The sequence below is a fragment of the Abramis brama genome (genome assembly GCF_963993115.1).
Source record: "Abramis brama genome assembly, chromosome: 17".
Lineage (NCBI taxonomy): Eukaryota > Metazoa > Chordata > Actinopteri > Cypriniformes > Leuciscidae > Abramis > Abramis brama.
The window spans coordinates 16,972,188-16,998,485 of record NC_139979.1 but is presented as its reverse complement, the minus strand read 5'-3'; the positions used below and the strand labels follow the sequence as shown (position 1 = coordinate 16,998,485).

Sequence of the window (26,298 nt, the reverse complement as noted above, 5' to 3'; positions counted from 1 at the left end):
AGTGAGTGTGAGACACTGGGCTGTCTTGAATCCCTGCAAAATTTCACACACATGCTTCAGTTCTAGTGGGAAGCAAAAACCTGACTAAAGATGTCTCACTTCCCTCATTTTACTTGAAAACAAGTGTAAAATGAAGTTAGTTTGACCATTTAACAAATCACTTTTAAGCCTGAATTGAAATCCTGGCAGTTGTGGGTGACTTTGTTTGTTGGATGAGTGACAAAGGCTTTCTTTTGTATTCCATAAAACAATAGAACTTCCACAGAAAATAATAAATGTGATTAATAGATGGAGCATTTCAGACACTGCGTCTAAAAGCTGAAAATGCCCTGCACAAAAAAGATCAGTTCCCAGCATGTTTGTCTCCTGTTGCCAAGAATGGCAAAAAGGCTCTATTTTTGGAGGACCACCTCAAAACGGTGGTATAAGGAGCCCAAGGAACATGCCTGTAGGGTGTGGCATTTCAGATGATATTGAGTGGCTTAAGCCTTACAGACATAAGTGTTCGTTTCAGCTGTAACTCCAAAACACACACCAGATAATACCCATCTCAAAACCTACACCGTCTAATCAGCAATTGATTGCTGAGACTTCAGTGGTCTCTGAACATCTTAGATTAAACCTAATTCATTTGTGTACAGAAAGACCACAGTAAAGTACAGTTATTGCACAGATGCGTCACTAAAACCTTTCTACACTGGATACATATTGAGGAGGAGTCCCATATACAATTCTGGCACTAAGACACAGAAGCCCCCTCCCCCATTTAACCCACATTTGTGGGGTTTTACTGAATTGCTTGGTGGTCGCAGGAAAGCTTTCTCTCCATAAACATAACTAATCCTATAGAACAGTAAAACTTCTTAGCAGTATGTGATTTAAAACGTGGTGTGCAAAACAACTCTCAAGGAGCAGTAATGTGATATAGATGGTCACGTGCTCCAGCTGCCGATTTAATCAAGACGGCATTCTTGTAAAATGTTAAACAAAGAAAGAGCAAACAACAAATAAAAAATAAATAAATAAATAAAATGCATTCGATGCTGCATATATAAACGGCACGTGATACAAATCACCTGTTTTTGAACAGATCGATTGGAACAACAGATCACACATTTCCAAAAAGCATTTAACTTACAAAGAACCATGGTGCAAAAAATATTGCGTTAAAAATAGTAATAGTTGAAGTAGTTTAAATGCAAAGCGCGTGAAAGTCTTAACGTTACCTGCTCGTTACTGCTCAACAAGAAAACAATCCTGTTTTATCGAATCCCTGAGGCAAATTAGAAGAAAACTCTCGACGAAAGTATATTCGGTAAAATGTCTATAGAATGAGTGAGAAGGTGATTCCAATTTCTATCAGAAGTCTAATTTCTTCTCATCCGAGTTTCAAAAAGCTATTTCTTAAACTGTGAGCTGCCCGTAGTCTTCGTAGTGGACATGACACGTACATGTAAATATTTTGTAATGTTCGAACGCGCGCCTGCCTGACTGAAGCGGAGCTAGACTCCTCCCCGGCTCTCTCACGGAGCTCATCATTGCTTCATAGAATACCATAGACCTCTGCTCTGACCTGGGTTGAAGCAGGCAAGTGATCGACCTTTAAAGGATTGTATGGGACATATTTAGGGCGCAATCTCCTGAGGGTTGCCTCGCGCAAACATCACATAGACGTCTGGAAGATGTAGGCTATTTATTGAGGGCGTTTGCACAGCATGTCTCCAGAACGTTGCCTGTCTATTTAACATCTGACATTTAGAACATGTTCTTAAAGTTACCATGAAATATTGCATGATTTATTATAAATTATTTATCCAGGCACATTTGTTTTTATTAATGTGCCCTCGTAACCTTTAATCAAAATAACTTCCCCCCTCCCGTTTGCAACATCTCTTCTGATTACATGTTTACCGGCGCGAGGGCGGGACAGCCTGTCACTCAATCACAGCAATAGCTAACCAAAATGATCCAATCAATTCCAGATGAACAAAAAGTCTCGCCCTATATTTTTTTCTTGTTCGAGAAGCCGTCACAATATAGAGAAGAAAAGACAATCGCAACTTTATTATTTGGAAATTGAATGCATATAAAACTGCTTTAAGATGGGTTTTCAAATTACACGCTCAGATGTCTTGGAGATGTAGTTCTACTACATGTGCCATCGAAAATTAGCCATGTATAGACTTCTCTTTTGTCCAATAATGATCCTGACACAAAGTGGTAAACTACTGTTTTACCAAGGTTTTACCTCATTTGATTGCAATTTCTTACTTTATATGAAAACGTGTTCTGATTCATGTAATTAACTATTGTGGTAACAAGATATATAAAAATGTATAATACATATACAGTCGTGCCCAGAATTAATCATACCCCTGGTAAATCTGATCAAAAATGGCTGTAAAAAATAAATCTGCATCGTTTATCCTTTTGGTCTTTCATTAAAAAAATTGGCAAAATCCTAACCTTTCATTGAAGTAAAATAATTGAAAGTGGGGAAAAAAAAGAAAAAAAAAATCACATTATAAAATAAATGTTTTTCTCCAAAACACGTTGTCCACAATTATTCATACCCTTTTATTAAATACCATTTTGCAATCTCCTTTTGCCAAGATAACAGCTCTGAGTCTTCTCCTATAATGCCTGATGAGTTTGGAGAATAACTGACAAGAGATCAGAGACCATTCCTCCTTACAGAATCTCTCCAGATCCTTTAGATTCCCAGATCCATGTTGGTGCTTCTTCTCTTCAGTTCACTCCACTCATTTTCTATATGGTTCAGGTCAGGGAACTGGGGCGGTCATGGTAGAAGCTCCATTTTGTGCTCCCTAACACATTTTTGTGTTGATTTTGATGTTTGTTTTGGATCGTTGTCCTGATGGAAGATCCAACCACGGCCCATTATAAGATTTCTAGCAGAAGGCGTGGTAACAAAAAGTAACACATGGGGTACTTTTTATCCTTGTGTTCACCGTGTTTGCTGCCAAAAAGCTCTTTTTTTTTCATCTGACCACAGAACCCTGTGCCGTTTGAAGTTCCAGTCGTGTCTGACCACTGAATATGCTGGAGTTTGTTTTTGGATGAGCGAGGAGGATTTTTCTTGAAACCCTCCCAAACAACATGTGGGGATGTAGGGGTTGTTTGATTTTTTTTTAATAGGCTTTCTGACCCCAAGACTCAACTAATCTCTGCAATTCTCCATCTGTGATCCTTGGAGAGTCTTTGGCCACTCAAACTTTCATCCTCACCGTCCATTAAGACAATATAGACACACGTCCTCTTCCTGGCAGAATCGTAACATCTTTAGTTGATTGGAACTTCTTAATTATTGCCCTGATGGTCAAAATGGGGATTTTCAATTCTTTAGCTATTTTCTTACAGCCACTTTCTATTTTGTGAAGTTCAACAATCTTTTGCTGCACATCAGAACTATTTTCTTTGGTTTCATTCATTGTGATGGATGATTCAGGGAATTTGGCCTTTGTGCTTCCTCATATTTAAACTCCTGTGGAACAAAAAGTCATAGCTGGACAATTTCATGTTCCTAGTCACCCTGGTGTGGTAAAAAAGGTAAATATTAATGGGAATATACTTCAGAGATATTTTACTCATAAAAAATTCTAGGGGTATGAATAATTGTGGCCAACGTGTTTTGGAGAAAAACATTTATTTTATTATGCGATTTCCCCCCCATTTTCAATTCTTTTACTTCAGTGAAAGGTTAGATTTTTGCCAATTTTTTGAATGAAAGATCAAAAGGATAAACGATGCAGATTTATTTTTTACAGCCATTTTTGATCATATTTACCAGGGGTATGATTAATTCTGGGCACGACTGTATAAAACAAAACATACTTTTAAAACCCATCAACTGTTTACCCTTTTGCTTTGGGTTTGACCTTAAGTCATGAGTTTCTTTTTGGGGAGGGGGTTCAAATCTTGTGGTAAAAGCCCATAACTGAATGCAGCCACAATGGCCATTCCTGGAGGGATCCCACATATTTCAATATCCGCTTAAGTGTGACGTCACGTGTCACTATTTTCAGGTCCACACACTCTCAGATCTCAAAAGCAATATTAATTGCAAATTAAAAGCAAAAATATTGTCACGGACATGCCAGTCCAGAAAGCAGGTTATGTGGCATACATATGTTTAAGGGTAAGTAAGTGGATAACCACAACTTTCGGTTCCAAAAAACAGAGGTAACTTTAAGTGTTGTGCAAAAATCATTGCACAATCACCAAATAGGTGGTGATATGCACTGTAAATCAGCATTTAACAAAAGAAGAAGAAAGTAGTAGTATGCCGCGCTTTTTCTTAGCTTATGTTTCCATGGTGACTCGTTGATTCGTCGCTCTATTGAGAATGTCTGGTGTGTTAACCATGAACATAGGCCGTTTCTCAATATGCATTCTTGTCTGTACTTGTGTTCTTGTGGACTTGTGAAACGTAATCAGTCGCTGCCCAAGTACTGTCCCAATACACAAGTTTGCATTTTGGCAAGAACGGTTAAAAATCCCGGAAGTGTTCTTGACACGCCCATTTTACCGAGGATGCATCGGTTGGTAACTTGTGTGAACTTGACGGCAGAAATATCCCAGCATTCATTTCGGCTTTCGAGGAAGGAGGCAGGTCAATACAGTTTTTCTACAATTTTGTACGCCATTTCATCATTAAATTCACTTCTGGGAACATTTGATTATCCAAGAACAACTAGCAAGAGCGTTCTCCCCAAGAACAGAAGTCCGTTCTTTGCATTCTTGGTTTTGAGAAACACCCATACTCTGGGTTGGTTGAACTTACTCCTGAACGCTTTTTTGGAACCAGCATAACTCGAGTAAGCAAGGTTTAGGTTAATCAACAGAGGAGTTCAGGGTATATGTGAGGGTAAATTAACCTTGCTTTCTGGAATACACCCCAGGCTCCACCGTCACACTAACACAGCGCTCACTTTCCCCTGAGTTCACTGGCACCTGTTATGCACCGCACGCACTCAGCACCAGAGCACTCCTTACCTGCTCTACTTGTTGGTGAGTCCTGCTTGTAAATCTTGAATATCTCCCTCATTGATGCCGTGTCTCAAACTCTCATGTGAACTCCGTCTTCGTGCATGTATTTTTGTAGAAAAGTGTTACCTGTAAACTCACCGTGCAAACTATCCACCAGCTATCACTCTCTTAACTCTATCTGCCAATACTCACCTGCATTGTCCTATTATTTCATCTGAGCATTAAACTACTGTTTGGGTTCGCTAATCTGACCGTGAGTCTGGTTTATCCTGACAAATATACACTCACTACTGAAAAATTGTGATCTAACCTTTTTCCCCATACCAAAATTTCAGATGGCCCAACAAATGATTTCATCTTTTTTGAAGCGTTGTTTTCTGGGATGCCGTGAGCTCGGGGACTGTAGTGTACAACGTGAGTTTTTACAGTAGACATGAAGTTCCCTATTGTGACATAACCAGTGCTGTGTAACTGATTACATGTAATCTGGATTATGTAATCGGATTCCAAAAATTAAGTAGGCCTACTTGTAATTAGATTACATTTTAAAACACTCAATCAGAAAACAGTTACTTTTTGGTTGATTACATATTATTCACACAATGATTCTCTCAAATTTTTCTTTATCTTTTAAAGGGTTAGTTCACCCAAAAATGAAAATTAGCCCATGATTTACTCACCCTGAAGCCATCCTAGGTGACGTTCGTCTTTTAGACGAATACAATAAGAGTTATATTAAAAATTCCAAGCTTTATAATGGCAGTGAATGGGTATATTTTTTTGGAAGTCCATCAAAGCACATCCATCCGTGATAAAAGTGCTTCCTTGAACTTGACACACAACGTATGAACGCGGTTGCCCAGCCCTGTTTGTTTGAACCGCACGTGGTGTCAGTTGGCGTCATTACGTTGTGCGTCAAGTTCAAGTGTTACTCTTTTGGCGTAAATCGATGCGTACGGCCGTCTGCCGGTAACTACTTATTTTAGTCGATAAAGTTTTAAATATGGATATTTTTCTTACACAAACGCATCGCTTCACTTCACTTCAGAAGGCCTTTATTAACCCCCGGAGACGCGTGGAGCACTTTAATCATCATGAATAGATGCGCTTTGATGGACTTCCAAAGACATACTGCCATTATAAAGCTTGGAAGAGCCAGGACATTTTTTTATATAACTCCGATTGTATTCGTCTGAAAGAAGAATGTCATATACACCTAGGATGGCTTCAGGGTGAGTAAATCATGGGCTAATTTACATATCTATCCCTTTAATGCACTTTGTTGAAAAAGAATGGAATATATTCTCTTTACCTTTGTATTTTTATACAAATATAAATAAAACAATATGGTACAACAAAATGAGCGACTCTCGTGGAAAGAATAATTGTTTTAGATTGGTTGTATTCGCAGTCCGTGTGTTTCTCTTTGTGAGACACGAATAACTTATGTAATGACATGGTATGGTGTGTGGCATCCACCGGCAGAAACATAAAACAGTGCCTGTTGCAGTGATCTAATGTGAGTGACAAGTTGTCCCGCTCTCATGCTCAAACACGTCATTAGAGAAGAGATGTCAATGCAGGTGTGAGAAGGTAAAAACCCTAATATAATTGTGATTAGATTACAAGGGCACATGAATTAATAATAAAATAAAAAAGTGAATTAGGGATAATTATTTATAGTAATTACATTAACCCTTGTGCATCAATTTAAAAAAAAGTTACACATAGCTACATAGAGGACAAAAATGTCCGTGTCAAAAACTCTCATAAAAAAAATGTAAGCTTGGGAGCACAGACTTAAGTTTGGTATCATTTTAAAGAATACCCTTGGCAGATTATTGCTGAAGTAAAAAAAAAAATTAAGTAAATCCAAAAAAAGTTATATAGGTTTAAGTTTATGAAAATTATTTAAGAACATTATTTTATATAAAATATATATTTTATGAAACAAGTTGAACTCTAAAATGGCTAGAAAATCAAAGCCATAAATATAAATAAGTTGTGTCCCAAATTTGAGGTTGATATCTAAAAAAAATAGCTTTCGTAAGATTTTGTTTGGGCGCAGTACCAGACTTTCCCCATTGGATGCCAGCAAAACTCCACTGGTGAACACAGTGATTGGATTTGTTACTTGCAGTTGAGTTTTTCTCTCTCAATATTACAAACACACACATGCACACAAACACTTTTTTTTTTTTTTAACACACACATACCAACCACACTCTGACATCCATACCAACACACCCACACAAATATCGTTGCATAATTTATCCAATTGGCTCTATAATATGCCGAAGCAGAAAACAGGAATAAAGCGAGTATTTGCTTTATAGGCCAAACTTGAAAAAAATGGCACAATCTGATAAATAAAAAAAAAAAAATAGTAAAAATGTAAATTTTGAAGCCTTGCCAACAGAATGAAAGCCTCTTAACAAAGATTGCATCATTTTATAGTTAAATGGTCCTGGGATAAATAAATAAAAAGTGCATTTTTAATGGGTTTCAATGGGGACATTTTTGTCCAAAAGGTGCTGAGAGGAAGTAATTTGTGTACCTAGTGCAAAATAGATTTTTTTAAAGGAAATGGCAATGAAATAGTACAATTCCAATAAAAATACACACCTGTGGCAAATTTTATGCAGTTAGCATTAACACAGGCAAAGTGATCAAAAAAACTAAACTGAAAAGGACAAAAATGTCCATAAGGATGCACAAGGGTTAAACAAAACAAAAAACAATTGTACATTTGGATTTTATGGTGACTTTAAAAGCTTAGCTTAAATGTGTGACGTGAATAAAAATTGTGCTCTTAAACGGCTGTTAAGATCGTATTCTCAATTGAATCGAGTAGAGGCTTGGTCCTGGAAACAGTATCCCATTTGTCACAACTTAACAAGCAGATTCATGTAATCATATTCAGAAGGCAAAAATATAACAAATCATGGATTTTGTGTGCTGGAGGACTAGATCTTGAGGAGTAGGCCTAGTGGTCTGAAGCCTCCATGGGAGAAAAATTATGATAATGAGCGTCTATTGGCTGTTTTCGAGCCTCTCCCAGAATTCCACAGATTCCAGAGATAGCATTTTCTCACAATACCCAGGGGCTTACACAAAATAAAGGGAGTGCTTGAAACTTCTCTTTCTGTAGGGAGTATGTTTGTACTGTGCCATGCATGTCTCTCAGTGTTCTCCCCATCTAGTAACTTATCCCTTTTAAAGCCACTGCATTTGTTTCATCAAGACATTTTTTTTTTTTTTTAAAGGACCAATGCTCTGTTTTTTTACATGTGCATGATTAGTCTGTTGTTAGATGGTGATGCTCATGGTGGCGCCCTTTAATAGTGTGAGTCTGTGACAGAACTGGGCAGAAAGTAATGAATGTTCTTACACTTGTTCAACGCTGAGCTGCAGCAAAACACCCAACAGGATGTCTTCCCTTTTTAATGACTGGGTACAGCCTAGCAGGTGTGTTACAAGCAGAAATAACCAAATAATCTCTACGCAGCTCCTGCCAAAGTTCACAGTAAACTGAAAAAGGATGACCACTAAAAAGATACAATTTTAAAACCCTTCTTCCCTAAAGTTGATTATGTCTGTAGGATATTTTTGTATATTTCACAGTAATAGTGTGCGCATTACACTGGCAAATATGACAGTATAGTCTTCAACTTACAGTGCATTGACATCCAGCAGCGAGATGCAGCATCACACCAAAGCAACTGTTCATGTATAGACTTAAATAAAGAAAAAGAATAAAGAAGGTGGTTCTAAAAGAATCGTTCACAGTTATTCCATAGAAGAACCAATTTTGATTCCCTAAAGAACTTTTCAGTGAACGGTTCTTAAAATAACCATTTTTTCTTAGTGTGAAGAACATTTGAATAATCTAAAGAACCTTTTACCACTAAAAATAACCTTTTGTGCGATTGAGAGATTCAATAGATGTTAAACAACCATTGATGCCAATAAAGAACCTATACTTTTAAGAGTATGCCATTGTATTAACCGATAGATATTCACAATAGGTATCAGATAGATATTCAGTAAGGTAAAAAAAAAAATAATAATAAAAATAAAAAAATGTTCACAAACAGGGGGTAATAAAAGATAACATTTCAAGTAGGCTATTTGGTGTTTTTATACCCACAAAAGTTTTTATTATTCTAAAAATATGACTGAAGTATTCATCTCATGACTGGACAGCATTTTAAAAATCAAGTACTATTCATCATTGATGTATGAAATATTGTACCGAGACAAGATAGTAATTCATAGTGTTAAACTTAAATCCTGCTTTGTTTTAATTTTAGTGCAATGCACTGCACTATCTTCTCACAGTGAATACACACTGTAATATAGGAGCTTTGAAACAAGTTCCACACATCAATTTTGTTACCAGAACGCAGGAGGTCACTGTCGACAGCGTCTCTCTCCAGAAATAGGCTGTGACGTCAGATTGTGAAACGAGCAGGTGTGCCCTTGTCAGATGCTGGGTCATTGTTATAGCAGCCTTGTTTAAGTGCGCATGTGTTTGATAATGTGTCACAGGTGAGGCTGCAGGGAACGACTTTCTATCTCTTCCCAATAACAAGCTCCACTGGAGTGAGATTGAGAGCAAAATAATAGCAAATCTATTGGCATTTACAATTGACTGCTTAACTATCACAAAGGGACGGGGGACATACAACAAACTACTCGGATTTCAACAGACACGTCACTGAAATGAGAAGCAGACATCATACAGTGATCTGTGTTTATTATGAGATATAAATTCCAGTCAGTCTCTGTCCTGCAGCAAGAAGACTGATGGAGTGTATACTGATGTAATGCTTCAGTTTAAGCAAAAGCAGCAGAGGGACTGGGATACATATGAGCAGTGACCAGAAGCAAGCACTTATGTAACCCAACTCTGAGATGCAGAGCAGATGCATTACCGCTTCATGGATAAATTCCCTAAAAACCTTTTCCGTTTTCAATGCCACTGAGCAGACAGTGATACATCTGTATTTACATATACTGTGAACAAATATTATAAAACCCATGGACTTTTCCCACATGAAAACAATGTTTTGCCACTGAAGAACCCATTAATATAAAATTAAAAAAACACCCCCACCCATTTCATCCTCAAGTCCACACAAAGGCATGTTAGTTCACCCATTTAACATTAAGAACATTCTTCCCTGTACACACAGAGTCAAAAATGGCAAACATTTACAGCAAATAATATAAATCTTAACTACTTTATTTTATATAGACCAAAACCATGTGATCATTGAAACACTGAACAACATAATTTTAATTTAATAATGTTACAATTTATTTATTTTTTATTTATTTTTTTACAATTGCTTGGTTACATTTCTCAATACTTGGGTCACTTTTTCAAAACTCTTCGTACAGTGAGCACAACAGCAGTCTATGAGCTAAACTGTGGATCATTGATCATTGCTAGTTTGGCACAAAATGCATTCAATGACGACTACTTTCAAATTACTTGAATTCTTTTCTCACTCAGACACAACCACCAACAAAACTACCAACGGGCCAATTTACAGATTTTACACACTCAAAACTGTTAAACCTAAGTTCAAAACCTAACATAATACAAAACTGAATCAGACCGCAATTTGCTACATTTCTACAGTCCATATTTCTATATATATCCATATATTGAAATATACTCAGAATCTAAAAGAAACTAAATACTACCAAACAAATACATGTAGCTGAACATCTACAGAGGTGTTAGTATTTTATCATCATCATCATCATCATCATCATCTAGACCAGGGGTGTCAAACTCAGTTCCTGGAGGGCCACAGCCCTGCAGAGTTTAGCTTTAACCCTAATTAAACTCACCTGATCAGCTAATCAAGTCCTTCAGGCTTATTTGAAAACTGCAGGTGTGTATGTGTTGAAGCAGGGTTGGAACAAAACTGTGTAGGGCTGTGGCCCTCCAGGAACTGAGTTTGACACCTGTGATCTAGACAAAAGGGGAAATAGGAATAATACTGTAATGTAAACATGAATAATGTAACAAACTGCAGTGAAGAAATTGTACAAAATAAATTGTGTAATGCTAGCCTTTGTTAGTGTTTTTAGGTCATTGTTTGATGAGTGACAAAGTGTGTTTGTTGGGTGACAACCTTATGGAGGAATGAGTTGATTTGAGACATAAATGTTTTGGAAGTTGTTTGTGCATTCTGAATGTGAAATCAACTGCTGTGCCAAGCTGAAAGTTGGAAAGGAGAACTGTGTAAAGAGTTCTGAAAAAGTGCCCCAAAAACTGTAACCAAATAAAATTGGTCATTTGAGATGCATTCCACATGAAATTTGCTGACTTTTTTTTTTTTTTGACTTTCATAAGTACAGTAACTTGTGGTTAACACTAAACCCGATTTTTTTAGGGCTCTAGATGGTGTAACACTCAAATCCGTATAGTATTCTTAGAGCCTCTACTGGGAAAATATGTGCCTGCATCCTTGCAAAATGTCTGAATTATTGAACAAATCCACAAGACCTTAAAGTGACATGAGACAGCAGAGAAGCCGAAGAACAGAATGAATATTTCACTGACCTCTGAAACCAGCATGAACCAATCCCATCAACACTTTTTATGACAAGACGGAACCACGCAGCAGATGTGTAAAATCTCCCTCATTCTGAAATAAAATATATTAGAAAAAAAAGTTTAAAAAAATATTGTTTGATTGTTTTGCTATCAAAAGCACTGCGTACACGGTTTTCAGGGTTAATGAAGCAAACAAAACTTAGATAAACTTTAGATTTCTGTGTGTGTGTGGGTGGGTGAGTGAGGTTTTTATAATCTGAAGGATAATTAGAGGAATTTACAGATGTGATATGGAGGTGGTCAGCTGTGCTGTTTGGCAGATGTCAGCATTCTTACATAACCCACCTTACATAAATCCTCAGCATCGTTCCTATTATGAGCCTTGAGACTAACTCATTAGGAGGGCGAGTTGATTAATGCTGTAGCAATGGTGTTTCTGCATCCTACATGAATCAAATTAGAGGTGACATCTTTCAGAACACATTTAAGATTAGTCTGGTCAGGCATGTTGGAAGCCTTTTAATGGTACTGGTACATACAGCGGCACTGGAACTGCTTTAGGAATAGTATTTTTCATGTTGTGCATACTTGAATGTTTAAAAAACTGACTTTGTGTCCATAAATCTGTGGAGCTCTGATGTTAGGTCAGGTGCATCTCAAAACCTCTGTGGTAATTTGTGGCCCCATTCCAAAACCTTACTGACAAGTTTATTATAGGTCTCTATATGGAGAAGTTCTCATGAACACAAAATTGTGGCCTTGAGGAACTGAATCTACCACCTGTGTTGCACTGCTCTGACATTTATTGAAGCAAAGGAAGGAAAAACAGTTGCTCAGGAGGATTCTGGACATTAAACATGATGCTGCTGCAAAGAAACGTCTGACACTATGGAAGATACATCAGCATAGCACACTGCAAATTGGTGAGTTTTTTCTTCTTGGACTGCAAGAAGCATTTCATCATTAAGACTGAAGTTTTATGTGATGCTTCCTCTTGCTAGACATAGATTTTTAAAACCTATTTAAAATGTATGTATATGCAAGTTTTTTTTTTTTTTTTTTTTTAAGAAATGACTTATTCAGCAAGAATGCATTAAATTGATCAAAATTGAAGAAATTTAATGTTAGAAAAGATTTATATTTCAAATAAATGAAGATCCTTTCTGAAGGATCATGTGATACTGAAGATTAATGAGTAACGTATAATGATGCTGAAAATTCAGCTTTTCCAACACAGCAATAACTTAAAATATTAAAATACAAAACAGTTACTTATATTTAATAATACTTCACAATAGTATTTTTTTAATCAAATAAATGCAGCCTTAAGGAGCATGAGACTTTTTTGACAAAAACTAAAATCTTACCGACCCCAAACTTTTGAATGGTTGTGTATATATTTGGTCATGTGAGAATTTAGCCCTTTTATGCTCCTTGTAGAGCATAAATGCTCCACAAAAACTCAACAAAAAAAACCTATTTCCTTTTTACACTTTAAAAAGAACTCACATTGTCCGCCATTTCCTTTTTCAGATTAATAATTGGCGCTTTCAGCACACAGAGGAATTATTCCCTGCTCAAGGGGAACAGTCACGTCAACTGCGGTCAGTATATCAATTGATGGTCTCTTCTAAACAAATTATCAAGCCCTAAAAATAACAAAGGGCTTTATAACCCAAGTGCTAAATCATTAATTACTCAATTAATCACTCTAATAAATGACAGAATTTTTGGGTGAACCAACCCTTTCAGAAAACATTTAAAAAATAACATGCGGTTTGCATAGTTTAAGAGGGCTTTTTGGCATTTTCTTGATCATATGTTTTCATTGTATGGGGGGAAAAAAGCAGTGAATATACTACTTAACATCTCATGTTGTATTCCACAGAAGAAAGAAAAATTCATATGGCCATAGAACAACATGAGGGTGAGTACATGACAATTTCATTTTTTGGTGACCTGCCAGAAAGTCCCTGGTATCATCACCTGTAATATTTCAATCAATCAAACCAGGGAGCATCATAATACACAGATGAATTCAACACTGAACACTCTGGCTCATCCCTTACCTGACGACTAACCTCTATCATAACCAAAAACAAAGATTCTAGTCTAGCCTGTCCCCATACCAACATGTTTTCTTTGATTCATGGGATGAATGAAGTACATCTCTCCTATCCGATGTGGCCGATGTGCAGTACATAAATTTAACAAACCAAAGGATGAGAGTCGAGTGAAAGAGCAAGTAAAAAGGAAGAGGCTGCAAGGCTCTTATTGTGTAAGACTGGGGTAAGCAGAGTCCCGCCACCAGCCCGACAGGCCACACTGAACCGGTTTCCATGACAACAGAATTCTAATGACTACACCCCTGGTTTTTGCTTTGATGGAGAACGATGCTAGGATCTCCACGTTTCCACACTTTCTCACACCTTTTCCCTTTCACAATAAATGTCAGACTCTTGCCAGGGCCATTTGCATCTCACAGTGCTCCTGAAAAACATCAGCAAGTTCAATGCGATTTAGCTAGACAGAAGATCTCTTAAATCATTATATTTTGGTCCTGTCCTCCCCCCATCCCCCATGCCTCCATCCAACTTGCTCACGCTCTCCCTCTGTGATCTACCCATGTGACCATAGCCAGCTGTTCATTGGCTGGCACCACGAAGGCATCAGCCCAATCGGTGTAGATCACTCATATAAACAAGCAAAGCAGCATTCTAAGGATTCAGAACTGAGTCTTTCTTTCAGTGAGGAGTCAAAGGGAAATACTACTTTGGGTTCTACTATTTTTTTGTTTGTTTGCCCCCCTTTCTCGTACCCGCACGCATACAGGATCTATTCTTGCTGTAGGACCATCTGCTGTCGCCTGCATCACTTCTCTCGCCCCAATGCCACTGTGACCAGATAACAGTGTTTATGGTTCATTCCTTTAATACACACTGTATACATGTAAGTACAGCAAGCCTTTAAATGACCATACTTAACCTTAATTGACTTTACTCACAGAGTAACCTGAGAATCATAATAGTGGAATAACTGAATGACTGGGTGATGCTTTGTTATTGTTTTGTTACTGTCCACATTGATCAGATAGAATACATTAGAACAGAGTCGGCTGGCAGATCCATTTCAAATATTTATTTTGAAATATTACAAAAAACATGAATTCATTGCAATGATTTACAGGGGAAGGTCAGAGCTTTACTATGCAGAACCATACAATTATATCGGCTTTTAATTTTTCCATTTTTGTTTTGGAATATAAACAATGCAACTTCTAGTTATTATTCATGTTTTAGGACTCGCTATTTTTGATCAAGGGATCTAATTATAGCTCATCACTTCAATATCCTTTTGCTTTGTTTGTCACTGTGGGGAGGGGGTGGGATGTGTTATTGCTCATGGCTTGACATTAGAGGCTTTATTCTCATTTTATTTATACTGGTGATTGATAGTGCTGCTATACACTTTTTTTTTTTTTACTATCTGGAGGAATCAACAGTTTGTCTGGACAGGCTATGTAATGAAACGTACTGGAAGCATGGTGAAAAAGTAATCAGAATATATAAAATTAATATATGGCTACAATTAATAATTGCATATATTTGCCTTCCTATATCCTTATGATCAACTTATATGATATTGCAATAGAAACATGAATTCCTGATCCATTCCTGATTTGACTAGAACTCAAAGGAATACAATTATATATTTTGTATTTATTAAAAATAAAAAAAAATAAAAAAAATTACACATGCAATTTGGGCAATTACTTCATTTAATTTACTCAATTGTTTTATTCCCAGCAAAGTATTTTTTTTTTTTATTCGTAAAAATAACAGCTATAAAAAGCAGTTTATAAAAACTTTAAATCTCTTACACACTTTTTAGTCTATTTGGTCTTGTTTTTATTATCCCCTATAAGGATATTTCCCTCCTGTAAACAAAATCCAAGTACATGGTCGGTTTACATTACAAGAATAAACTCTTATTTTTATAAGAGTCACTAAAATGCATTTTCCCAGAATCATCAACATGCTTAAGTACACACTTAAAAAAGTCTTATACACCATTTAAAAAAAAAAAGTGTCTTTTTAAAATTAAAATGTCATTGCACTTACGAATTTACTTATCTCATAAACTGAGTAGAAATTGTGACAATTTAAACAGATGCTGGCTGTCAAATAATGGAAATATTTTGTACAATGCAAAAAGGCAAAACACATGGCAACCGAAACGAACCATAACTGATGTGCCCTCTCTCTAGACATTGGCTGGCCAACTCACTTTAGTGCACTGTGTCAGCATGTTTCTCCCCAGGCTCTGACTGTCACAGCACTGTTAGAGATTAGACTGACAGGGCCTTAATCCCATTGAGCTCCTCAGTTCCCCCTGCCAGACCCCAGCACTGTGCCAGGCATGTACCCAACGGCCACACAAAGGGATGCAAGGTCTGAGATAAAGAAAAACTCCATTAAGCCACACAGATAAAGACTCAGACTAAAACTGCAGTATATCCATCAGCAAATCGCTGTTAAAACACAAAACGCTCTTCAACTTCAACTACAATAACAGCTGGTGAAGCCTCCAGGCCATCAAGCAAAAGGAAATCACGTCATGAACAAAGCAAAAGATGCGTTGCATTTATTTGAACGACTGTCTCTATTTCTGTAGGTGGAGAAAAAACAGAAATGGTACGCCACCCAAAGTGTCACATTGCGATTTAACACGGTGGGCAGTGGCAGGCCACACAGACCCTTGCTGAAATCAGAGATGTTGAGCCAAGAAGACCCCAAATCACGCCCAATGCTGTAAGTGCATCTTCTTATAGTATATAAATGAAGCAATTCAAATCTTATTTAATTCATTATTAATTTGCGGGGGAATTCACAATTACATTTTTTTTCCAAATCATGCAGCCCTATATCTGAGTGACAACTTTCTTAACAAGCCCTGTTTAACGATGGTACGACGAGCCACTGGTTTGTTGCTGCTTCGAGGTAACATGTCTGTGTGTGTTTAGAGAACTACGAGAGAAACTCCAGCCAGAGGTGACCGAGCTGATCAAAAGACAGAGGTTGAACCACCTGTGTGAGGGGACCTGCTTTAGGAAGATCAGTGCTCGTCGCAGACAAGGTCAGTTACTCATCCAAAAACCAGATTACAATTACATGTGATTCAATTCATGGATTCAGCTCCAAATACAGAAAAGCCATTTGATGGCAGTTTTATAGATGCAATGTATCACTAACAAAAAACAACAAAAAAAACAAACATCATATTGTACACCAGATTGATTATCAATCATATTGGATATACATAAATTGAAGAGAGACACTGTATTCAAGCTTTTTTTTAATAATCCACTCAAATGTAGGGCATCGCAGGCTTAGGATCCCTCGACCACCTTACCCTAATGCTTGGTCTGTTTGATGTGGCATTATATTAAACAAGGATATATTAAATGTATAATCTCATTCTGTATTTGGGGCACAAAAAAGCCTATATGCAAATACTCCATTGTATAAAAAAAATAATGATCTAGGTCTAGGCTATACCATTATTATTGTGCCCTCTTTATTTAAAATCATGTCAAAACAGCCAAACAATGACTTGCACGGTATAACGTATTTATATAAAAATATGCATATTTCCCCTAGACAAGTTCTGGTATTGCCGTCTATCACCAAACCACAAAGTGTTACACTATGGAGACATAGAGGAGTTCTCACAAGGGCAAATATCACACGACTCTCTCCAGGAGAAAGGTGAGAAACACTTTTTGATTATAAATGAAAACTGCGGTCTTTTGAAATATAATGGCTTATATTTATCACATTGATTGTTAATACCATATTGATCCACAAGCTTGAAGCGGACTAGAGCTAAATGTTTTTAATGAATATGGTTGAATATAATTTCTACAAATTTTTTAATTGGTCAACTCTCCATAACATTCCATCTTCTCTACATTCAGTGACAGTAGCAGATATCAAAGCTGTGGTAACAGGTAAAGACTGCCCACACATGAGGGAAAAAGGAGCACTTAAGAATAAGGTAAGAAGTATTAATTATTGTAATAAGGAACTTGACAAGTTGGTAAACTCACCAGACAGGATTAGGTGTTGTGGATCCAAACTCAGAGCAGACAAGACAGGCTGATTTTACATGCAGAATCTTGCAGAGGCTAAATATATCAAGTCCTTAACTCAAAATAATAACTAGTAAAAACAACCTCAAGGAAAGACAACAGTGGAACACAAACAGGCATGTCAACTGCTGAATACAATTAGCAATTAATCTAGTAATGTCAATTAAGTCCAAATTACGCCATCTAGTGGTGACGTGTTTTAACGGTCATCAGCATCGTAAATCCTGCAAAGTTTTTTATATTTTCATTTTTTAATTATATGTACATTTATACACTATACTTTTTATTATATTATATTACAAATATTATATTTTTATTATATAACAAAAAAAAATAAAAATAGTTAACGCTGCTGTGAGGAGGGTGTTTCTAATACAGTGGCTGTCTGTGGGAGTGACGGTAAAATGTAGGCTACATATTTCTGTCTTCTGACTGCCATTATCAATCTCTCTATATATTTTTTTCTTCTTTTTGAAAGTTGTGAAAAGACTTTTGTGGCATTTTTCTTGCTATTTGAGCTAATGGGAACACAAAAAATATACTTATTGTAGTCTCTCATTCACCGCTATAGAAGTTTACCCAACTATGACGACTTCAGCTTCTGAGAGAAACCCAGAAATGTGAAAAGGCTCAATAATAATAATAATAAAATAACTCGACTTACTCCCCCCTTAGGGTAGCGCCATATTTGATTTTGTCAGGAATGAAAACGAGGATGTGATGGATAGACGTTCAATGAATAGCATTGTTTAACAACATACCAATTGTGTGTGAGAGCGTATATGAGGTTTGAGAGGAATATCTATCTATCTAAGGGATATTCATCTCTCAAACCTAATTTTATGAACTGAATCTCTTTAGTTTTAAATTGACCTTGTTGGAAATTCAGCACTCCAGCTGGGTGACTTTGGGAGGAGGGTGTAATGACGACAGAAGCCATCTGTTTTGCAAAGGCACTTGTAGTAAAGTGCAAGTGGGAATTGTGGGACAGCAAGTGAGGTCAGGTGCGCTGCAGGGTTGGAGATTATGACTCTTCCTCTGTTTTTAAGGAGCTGCTGGAGCTGGCTTTTTCCATTCTCCATAACTCGGATGAGTACCTGAACTTCATTGCTCCAGACAAGCATGAGGTGAGTATCAACAAAGCCAGGACAGTAATAAAATGTATACTTGTCTCATGGAAAGATAAAGAACCCTATCACCTCGTGTCGTGGACATCAAAGCCATTAAAAGTAGGCCTAAGTTTTATTATCACTTATGAGCTGCTTGAATAAATGCATCATCCTTAACAATACTCTATTTATAAATTCCTTTCTTTTTTTTATTCACTAGTTCTGTATTTGGACTGATGGCTTGAATGCTCTTTTGGGAAAAGAGATGACAAGTGAGCTCACAAAATCAGATATGGACACTCTGGTTACTATGGAGCTGAAACTTCGCCTCTTGGACCTTGAAAACATTCAGATTCCTGACGTCCCGCCTCCTGTTCCCAAAGAGCCCAGCACTTACGACTTTGTTTACGACTTTACCCAGCAGCACACTTGAGACTGGAATAAAGTCCTTACTCAAGCTGAAAATCAGCTGTAAGGAAGGAGTACTCACCTTTTTGCTATCCGTTTCCTCGTTCCTCTTATATGGACAGAATCATGTTCAGATCATACATTTTCATCTAGATTGTGACTATGATGTGATGCTTTAGTTTTCTTTTTCCTTTAAATGCCTCTCATGACTTCTGCAAAGAGAACAACTCACAGTAACATTTCTTCTCAGTCATCAGTTTTAATGAACTCAGCTTGGGGTATCATTCACAATGGGGTATCATTTTGTGTAAGTATATGTCTACTGTACATAAAACACTGAGAATTGATTTGTTTCACAATCATAAACAATCAGAAGCTACATTAAGTCATAACCACATACAAATCACTCACAAGACAGTTCAATTATTGTGCAAGTCATTGGACTGAAGAATGATTCCAGAGTAATCAAGTCTATTACTAAATGACACTGAACATTAAAGTTAAAAGATTATAAGATCAAAATATATACTGGTCCCCATTTGGCTTCTACATTTAAGATATACTGTATATACACACACACACACGCATTAAGCTAGAATTGTTATAGCAGCAGGTGTTTTGAAAATAGATTATTTTAGCATTTAAGATAAAAAGGCCTTTGATTAAGTTGGACATATTTTTTCTTCCAAAACATGTGACATCCACACTGCCTTCCTGTTCATCAATATACAGTTTGAATTACAATAAATTTTGAGTTGTTTAATCATCATCACTTTAGTTTCATTCATACCAGCAAAGTTTGGATGGACAATTTGGACTTTTGAAGTGCCATCCCAAACACTTTAAACACGTCATTGTATCCACCCTGAGAGATCATTGCGCTGTTAGCTCAGATAATCATAATTGATTAGTTTTCATTGACATAAAAATAAAGGTTCCAAAAGGGATTTTTTAAGCAATGTCAAAGAACCATTTTTGGTTCCCCAAAGAATCTTTCCATAAACAGTTCTTAAAATAACTTTAGATAATTAATGTGAAGAACATTTTTAAAAATCTAAAGAACCTTTGATGGAATGTAAAGTTTCAGTTAATGTTAAAGGTTATTCATGGTACCATAGATGCAATAAAGAACCTTTATTTTTTGGAGCATACTACTAAAATATTTCTTGTTAGAGTGTCAAAAAGCCTCAACATAAGCCAACTCAAAACTATAAACTAAGTTCCACTCCACACAAATGGAGTATAATGATTATATGATAAGAAAAAAACTAGTTTAGACAATTTCTAAAAAATTTACACATGCACTATCCAAATCAAATCTTTATTCATTGTTTGCTGCAAGTGAATATATTCACTATTTAAGGTCACAGATCAGAGCTTTTTGATAAACAGTTCCAATGAGCAGCTTTCCTCTATATGGGGTTGCCACTGAAGAAGCAATGATCACACTGCCGTCATCTGCATACACCTGAGTCACCTGGGGCTTTTCAGAGAGGATGTTCTCGATCCTGATAACCTACAGGAGAACATATTTTTAAGACAGGAAATAGTATGAAGAGAAAGGGGAAAGGGATGGGAAGATCATTCAAGATAAACATGACAGCTCAACATATTTGAACATAGGCTCAACCCATGGCTCAAGCAATTACACACCTCAGAACCAGGTGGATCATTCGGATCATGAAATACACATTTGAGACCATTTGGGTGGCAGCCCAGCCACAGATCTCCAGATTCACGGTCCACCTCAATGTTGTCACAGAGTGAGTTCACATCAACTTCCTGGGTAAGAAAAATATACATGCAGTAAAATTAACAATATAAGTCAAGAATGGTTGGCTTTTTAAATTAAAAGTTTTATTTGAAGCTAACACAGCTAATAAAGTCAGAATTCTATGCATAAATCTATAAAAATAAATATTCAATTTGGGATAAAAGAAGGTGTGAACATTTCATGTAGTTTGGCGTTTACCTTCACATGAGATAATACAGTGATATTCTTTATTTCCAGGACAACAATTGTGTGCTTCAGAATATTTGACACATACAAATGCCTGAAATCACATGTTATTTGTATTAATAACATATAAAGAAGGGATAATTCCACAAGAAATGCTTTGATAATATTACATTATGCCGTGCTTTAATGAATGCAAATCATGGCTTTTTTCTGCAACTTGCCTTTTGTTGGGTGAGATATTAATGCCGTTGGCAGATAGGAAACCCCCCGCCACAACCTGCACGGTCTCAGGGCTGTAGTAGACGACGTCACACCAGGGCAAAGAGAGTAACGGCTCCACAAACTTGAGAATCTCATTAGTGAAGTAATGATCATTGGTGGCATAAAAACTTTCGGCCCCCACAGCTACTATGTCATTCACACTAACAAATGCACATACATAAACTGGTATTTATACTTTGATTAGGTTTGGGGTTATTGAAATACTGTGTTTTGAAGAAGCATATACTTGTGCAGAAGTTCATGCTTGATGGTCTTGATGTGTTGGAGAGCATTTTCCTTCTCAACAAATCTGAAAATCTCCACTTGGCTTTTGCCTTGAGGATGATTAACAACAAACACATATATGGCACCATCTGTAGTGAGAGAAGAAGAATTCATGCAATATTAGACTTCTATCAAACTCATCCATTCACAGTAGTTTTAAAGGGTTAGTTCACCCAAAAATAAAACTTATCCCATAATTTACTCAGCCTCAAGCCATACTAGGTGTACACGACTTTCTTCTTTCAGCCAAACACAATCAGAGTTATATTAAAAAAATATCCTGGCTCTTCCAAGCTTTATAATGGGAGTGAATGGTGCCTTACATTTTGATGCCCAAAAAAAGCGCATCCATACATCATAAAAGTAATCCATATGGCTGCAGGGGGTTAATAAAGGCCCTCTAAAGCAAAGCAATGTGTCTTTGTAAAAAAAAAAAAAATGTATATTTATAACTTTTTAAACTAGAATCACTGGCTTCTGTACGAGTCAAGTTTCGGACGAAGAGTTAACTCTGACCCAACGCATGATGTATTGACGAACGTGGAAGCGCAGAGAATAGAGCAAAAAAAACAAAAAAAACAACAACACCACCAGTCATGAACTAGAAGCCTACAACAAGATATTTGTTTGAACCACGAGAGGCATCTACCCTCACCTAAGCTTACGCTACTCCTACATCAAACGTCAGGTCAGAGGTCACTCTTCCGCCGGAACTAGACTCTCCGTGAAAGTGCAGACGGACGTTACCGGAAGCTAGCGATTACAGTTTATAAAGTTATAATTCTGGATATTTTCCTACAAAAACACATTGCTTCGCTTCAAAAGGCTAATTTACCCCCAGGAGCCGTATGGATTACTTTTATGATGGATGGATGCGCTTTTTTGGGGCTTTTTATTCACTCCCATTATAAAGCTTGGAAGAGCCAGGACATTTTTTAATATAACTCCGATTTAACATTTTAACATTTCTACTACCTCACCTGTGTGTAGGTATTATAAATTAAACAATATCAATGCAAGCATAGACAGAATTCAACATGGAATGCAACTTTTCTTGTTTATGTATACATTCATTTAATGAAAATTCCAAACCTTTGTCATCTGTGTACACGCTGATTCCATGTGGATTAAAAGAGTCTTTGTCAAACTGACCCTTGATGCTCAGTGCTTCAAGTTTCAGTTGAGAATCCAACAGATTCAGGGTATAGATCTTTCCAGGATCATCTGAATAGGATGGTAAGCCTGGATACTTCAAGCCCTGTGTGCAATTCATTTGAACATATTAAAAATTTTAGTTGCATTTAAATTGTCAAATAAACTCAGTTTAGCAGCTGAGTATATCAATAGACATATGTGCTTTTAGTGAAAACGACTGTTGCTAATATTAAATTAAATGGATGGGAACAATTTATATCTGAATAACTAATCAAAAATACTCAGTAATAATTTTGAGGGTTATGAGTATGACATACAGTGCTCAGAAAAGCCAATCCATCTTCAAGTATGGTGATATCTTCAGCCCCAAAATCTGATAACATAAAAATAACACTTAACACAATAACACAAAGATTACAACAACATCCACATTCGCAGTGTCAGAAACGTTTGCTTCTTCAAATATACACAAAAAAATTACATTGTACCAATAAGACATTATTTTTCATGAACCTCAAGGTTTATAATGTATTTAAGTAACATGGCATTAGGTGCAGACTGGTTAATTGAATCCAGCTAAAGACACGTGACCAGAAAAGAAGGCGATCAACCCAAAGGTGTTTGCTTACCTATGCCATCAATTAAGAGACAGTTAGGAAGGTAGTTTTGAGTTAGTTCTCTGTAGGAAAGTGTTAAATGCCTGTGGAGAAAATCAAACGACACGTGTAAAAGATATTGCTATGATTACTGTCATGTGCAATAATTATGTAAAACTACAAATGAATAGGCCTATGTCAATAAGTAGCAACAAAGATCAGGGGTGCGTTTCCCGAAAGCATCGTTAGCCAACTATGGTCGCAAGTTCATCGCAATGTCCATTGAACTCTATTGGTAACGACGGAACTTGCGACCATAGTTGGCCAACGATGCTTTCGGGAAACGCACCCCAGAACAACATGTGGTCAAAGAAAACGTTTATTGCAATTGTTAAACAGTTTGCTTTATTTTGATCGGACACATCAACCAACCTTAATGTACTGAGCCTTTCTCCGATCAAAACTGCAAGAGCAACGACAGCGAGCGAGAGAACTGCTAACTTGCCCATGTCTGAAACTCACGCGCTGCCCCTTCCTCGTTCTGGTCAGTGCACAAACATTATTAACCCTTGCTAAACACTAATCACAGCTGCCATATCCCCACCTACTGTTCGAACCACACACTACAATATTATCATCCCAGTTGATTGTTTCTTTGGTCCGTGATTTGGGCTTTTCCAGCCACCTCCCTACAGCTATTGATGCCTAATGTGCCCCTTTTTTTTAGGTGTGCTTGTAAAAAGAGATTTGTTTTATTTTTATTTTTTAATTATTGGTTTAATATTAAATGTATTTAATATAGGCATAATGTACAGTAGGATACTTGTCAAAAGTTTGGAAACAATACAATTTTTAAATGTTTTTGATAGCAGTCTCATATGCTCACCAAGGCTACATTATTTAATCAAAAATACAGTAAAAACTGTAATATTGTGAAATATCATTACAATTTAAAATAATTTTAATACATTTGAAAAATAATTTTGAAAAACGTATTTCTGTGATGGCAAAGCTGAATTTTCAGCATTATTACTCCAGTCTTCGGTGTAAACTTTGGTGCTCAAGAAACATTTCTCATATTACCATCAATGTTAAACCAGGTTTTTCCTGTGAAGGGGGTGGATTGGAATCCACTGCTGCTTCAATGTATATGTAATGAGTGATTATAATTAAGGTATTAATCAATATTTTTCCCTCTAAATATCACATGAGTTGAATGACTTCTCTAGGCTTGTGAGATTTTACTTACCAGTGTTATTACTGAAATGTTCTTTTCATGTATTCTTTAATGTCAGTATTTGATATCTGAATACAGTAACAGTGCTTGCTTATTTAGCCCGGCTTCCAGAAATGAAATAGGGACTTTGAGAAAGGTCTTCAACGTGTTAAAACATATAGAGGTCATTGAAGCCAATAGTTTAAGGGACCATTTCTTTGTTAAAGCCTTACATTCCAGTTAGACTAAAGTGTTGCTCTCCTTCAGAGAAAGAATATTATCTTGATGTTTTGAGAGGACTCTCCTGTTTAGAGCCTAGCCAAATCCAACCTTGGAAAAGATGTGTGTCGGTGTGTGTGTTAGTCTTCTTGCTTACAGGTTAAGGAAGCACTGGCATTATTGGAGATTGACTGAGTCGTTGTTCTGGACATGCTGGTGCCCAGCAACCCAAATCTGCGACCTGGAAGATCACGACGTGCCTAACTTCAGGGTCCAAGTGTCAGCTGCCTAATAGATGGAGATATGCTTCAGTCTATCTGTATATGTGTGGAAAATTACTATGTTTATCTATTTATTAGCCAATCAGAAACTGCAACCTGTAAGCAATGACGTAGCTAAGGCCTTGGTGAAGGGTATAACTGCTGTGATATTCGTAACTGTGAGCGGGGCGGCCTACTCCTGTGTGAGTCTTGAAGCTGACTTCTGCTGATCTTCAGTAAAACTTTTCTTCAATTTATTGTAATTCTGACTCTGGGTCTTCATTCAAACATCTGGTCCTTGGGTCCTAAACTGTTACCCCTAACACCTGCTTAACATTTTTGTGGAAACAATGATACCATTCAAACATTTGTGGTAAAAATAAAAAAGAGATAAATTGATAGCCTATCATGATCAAGGATGCTTTAAATTGATCAAAAGTGACAGTGAAGATTTTAAAAGATTTCTATTTAACAAATGCTTTAATAAATGTAATAAATACATTTAATAAATGCAAATAAATTCTGTTCATTGAACTTTATTCATCAGAATCCTGAAAAAGGTATCAGCATTTCCACAAAAAATGTTAAGCAGCACAAATGTTTTCAACAAACATTGATAATAATAAGAAGAAATGTTTCTTGAGCATCAAATCTGCATATTATAATGATTTCTCAAGGATCATGTGACACTAAAGACTGGAATAATGATGCTGAATATATATATCTATATTATTTGGGTCTAAAAGTAAATTGAACAAGGTCTCTGTGTAATATCAAACAGAACTATATTGTTAATGATCTCAGATGTTACCTAGATAATGATTTTAGTGGTGCAAGTATGGCTATGAAAACTTTAGGTTAATACAAGGAAAAAATGTCTTGCCATATTCTTTTCTGAATAAACAACATTTAAAAGTACTTGCATCATATTTAGTGCAATGTCATTTTATTGAATGTCTGATTTGTCTCATGTATAGTTGGATAACTTACAAAAATCTCAAAATAAATTGATACGGAAGGTTTTAGGTTTTATTTGTTTTACATAATGTTGATGTATCCCATTTTAGACATCTCGATTGGTTATATAAAAA

At 36.5% G+C, this 26,298-nt stretch overlaps 3 protein-coding genes across 9 annotated transcripts in view; 1 reads left to right on the top strand and 2 right to left on the bottom strand.

Annotated features, from left to right (window-relative positions):
* Positions 1-1,575, bottom strand: part of fxyd6l (FXYD domain containing ion transport regulator 6 like) — a 7,983-nt gene extending 6,408 nt beyond the window's left edge. Inside the window, exon 1 of one of the 4 annotated variants that reach the window (XM_084089755.1) lies at positions 1,227-1,575. The gene's annotated coding sequence lies outside the window, so the exon portion shown is untranslated. The remainder of the gene's footprint in view (positions 1-1,226) is intronic. The other 3 variants (XM_084089756.1, XM_084089757.1, XM_084089758.1) reach the window with 3 other exon arrangements.
* A 10,799-nt stretch (positions 1,576-12,374) lies between these two features.
* Positions 12,375-20,024, top strand: LOC311067719 (engulfment and cell motility protein 1). 4 transcript variants are annotated; one of them, XM_084089752.1, is made up of 9 exons: positions 12,375-12,510; positions 13,121-13,191; positions 13,476-13,514; positions 16,262-16,398; positions 16,611-16,723; positions 17,248-17,355; positions 17,565-17,644; positions 18,788-18,967; positions 19,068-20,024. In XM_084089752.1, the coding sequence occupies exons 3-9, from the start codon at positions 13,509-13,511 to the stop codon at positions 19,278-19,280; spliced, it is 837 nt and encodes a 278-aa protein (XP_083945878.1). In that variant the 5' UTR covers positions 12,375-12,510; positions 13,121-13,191; positions 13,476-13,508; the 3' UTR covers positions 19,281-20,024. The 4 variants fall into 4 exon arrangements, with proteins under 4 accessions (XP_083945878.1, XP_083945880.1, XP_083945879.1 ...); XM_084089754.1 differs by having other exon boundaries at positions 12,377-12,510; positions 18,788-18,865; XM_084089753.1 differs by having other exon boundaries at positions 12,387-12,510; positions 13,476-14,536; positions 18,788-18,865.
* Positions 20,025-20,562: 538 nt separating this feature from the next.
* On the bottom strand, positions 20,563-24,241 carry LOC311067718 (serum paraoxonase/arylesterase 2-like). Its single transcript, XM_084089750.1, has 9 exons — positions 23,945-24,241; positions 23,546-23,616; positions 23,234-23,289; positions 22,854-23,019; positions 21,724-21,850; positions 21,437-21,637; positions 21,228-21,309; positions 20,909-21,037; positions 20,563-20,771 (listed from the first exon to the last, which is right to left on the bottom strand). The coding sequence occupies exons 1-9, from the start codon at positions 24,019-24,021 to the stop codon at positions 20,610-20,612; spliced, it is 1,071 nt and encodes a 356-aa protein (XP_083945876.1). The 5' UTR covers positions 24,022-24,241; the 3' UTR covers positions 20,563-20,609.
* Between the last annotated feature and the right edge of the window lie 2,057 nt (positions 24,242-26,298).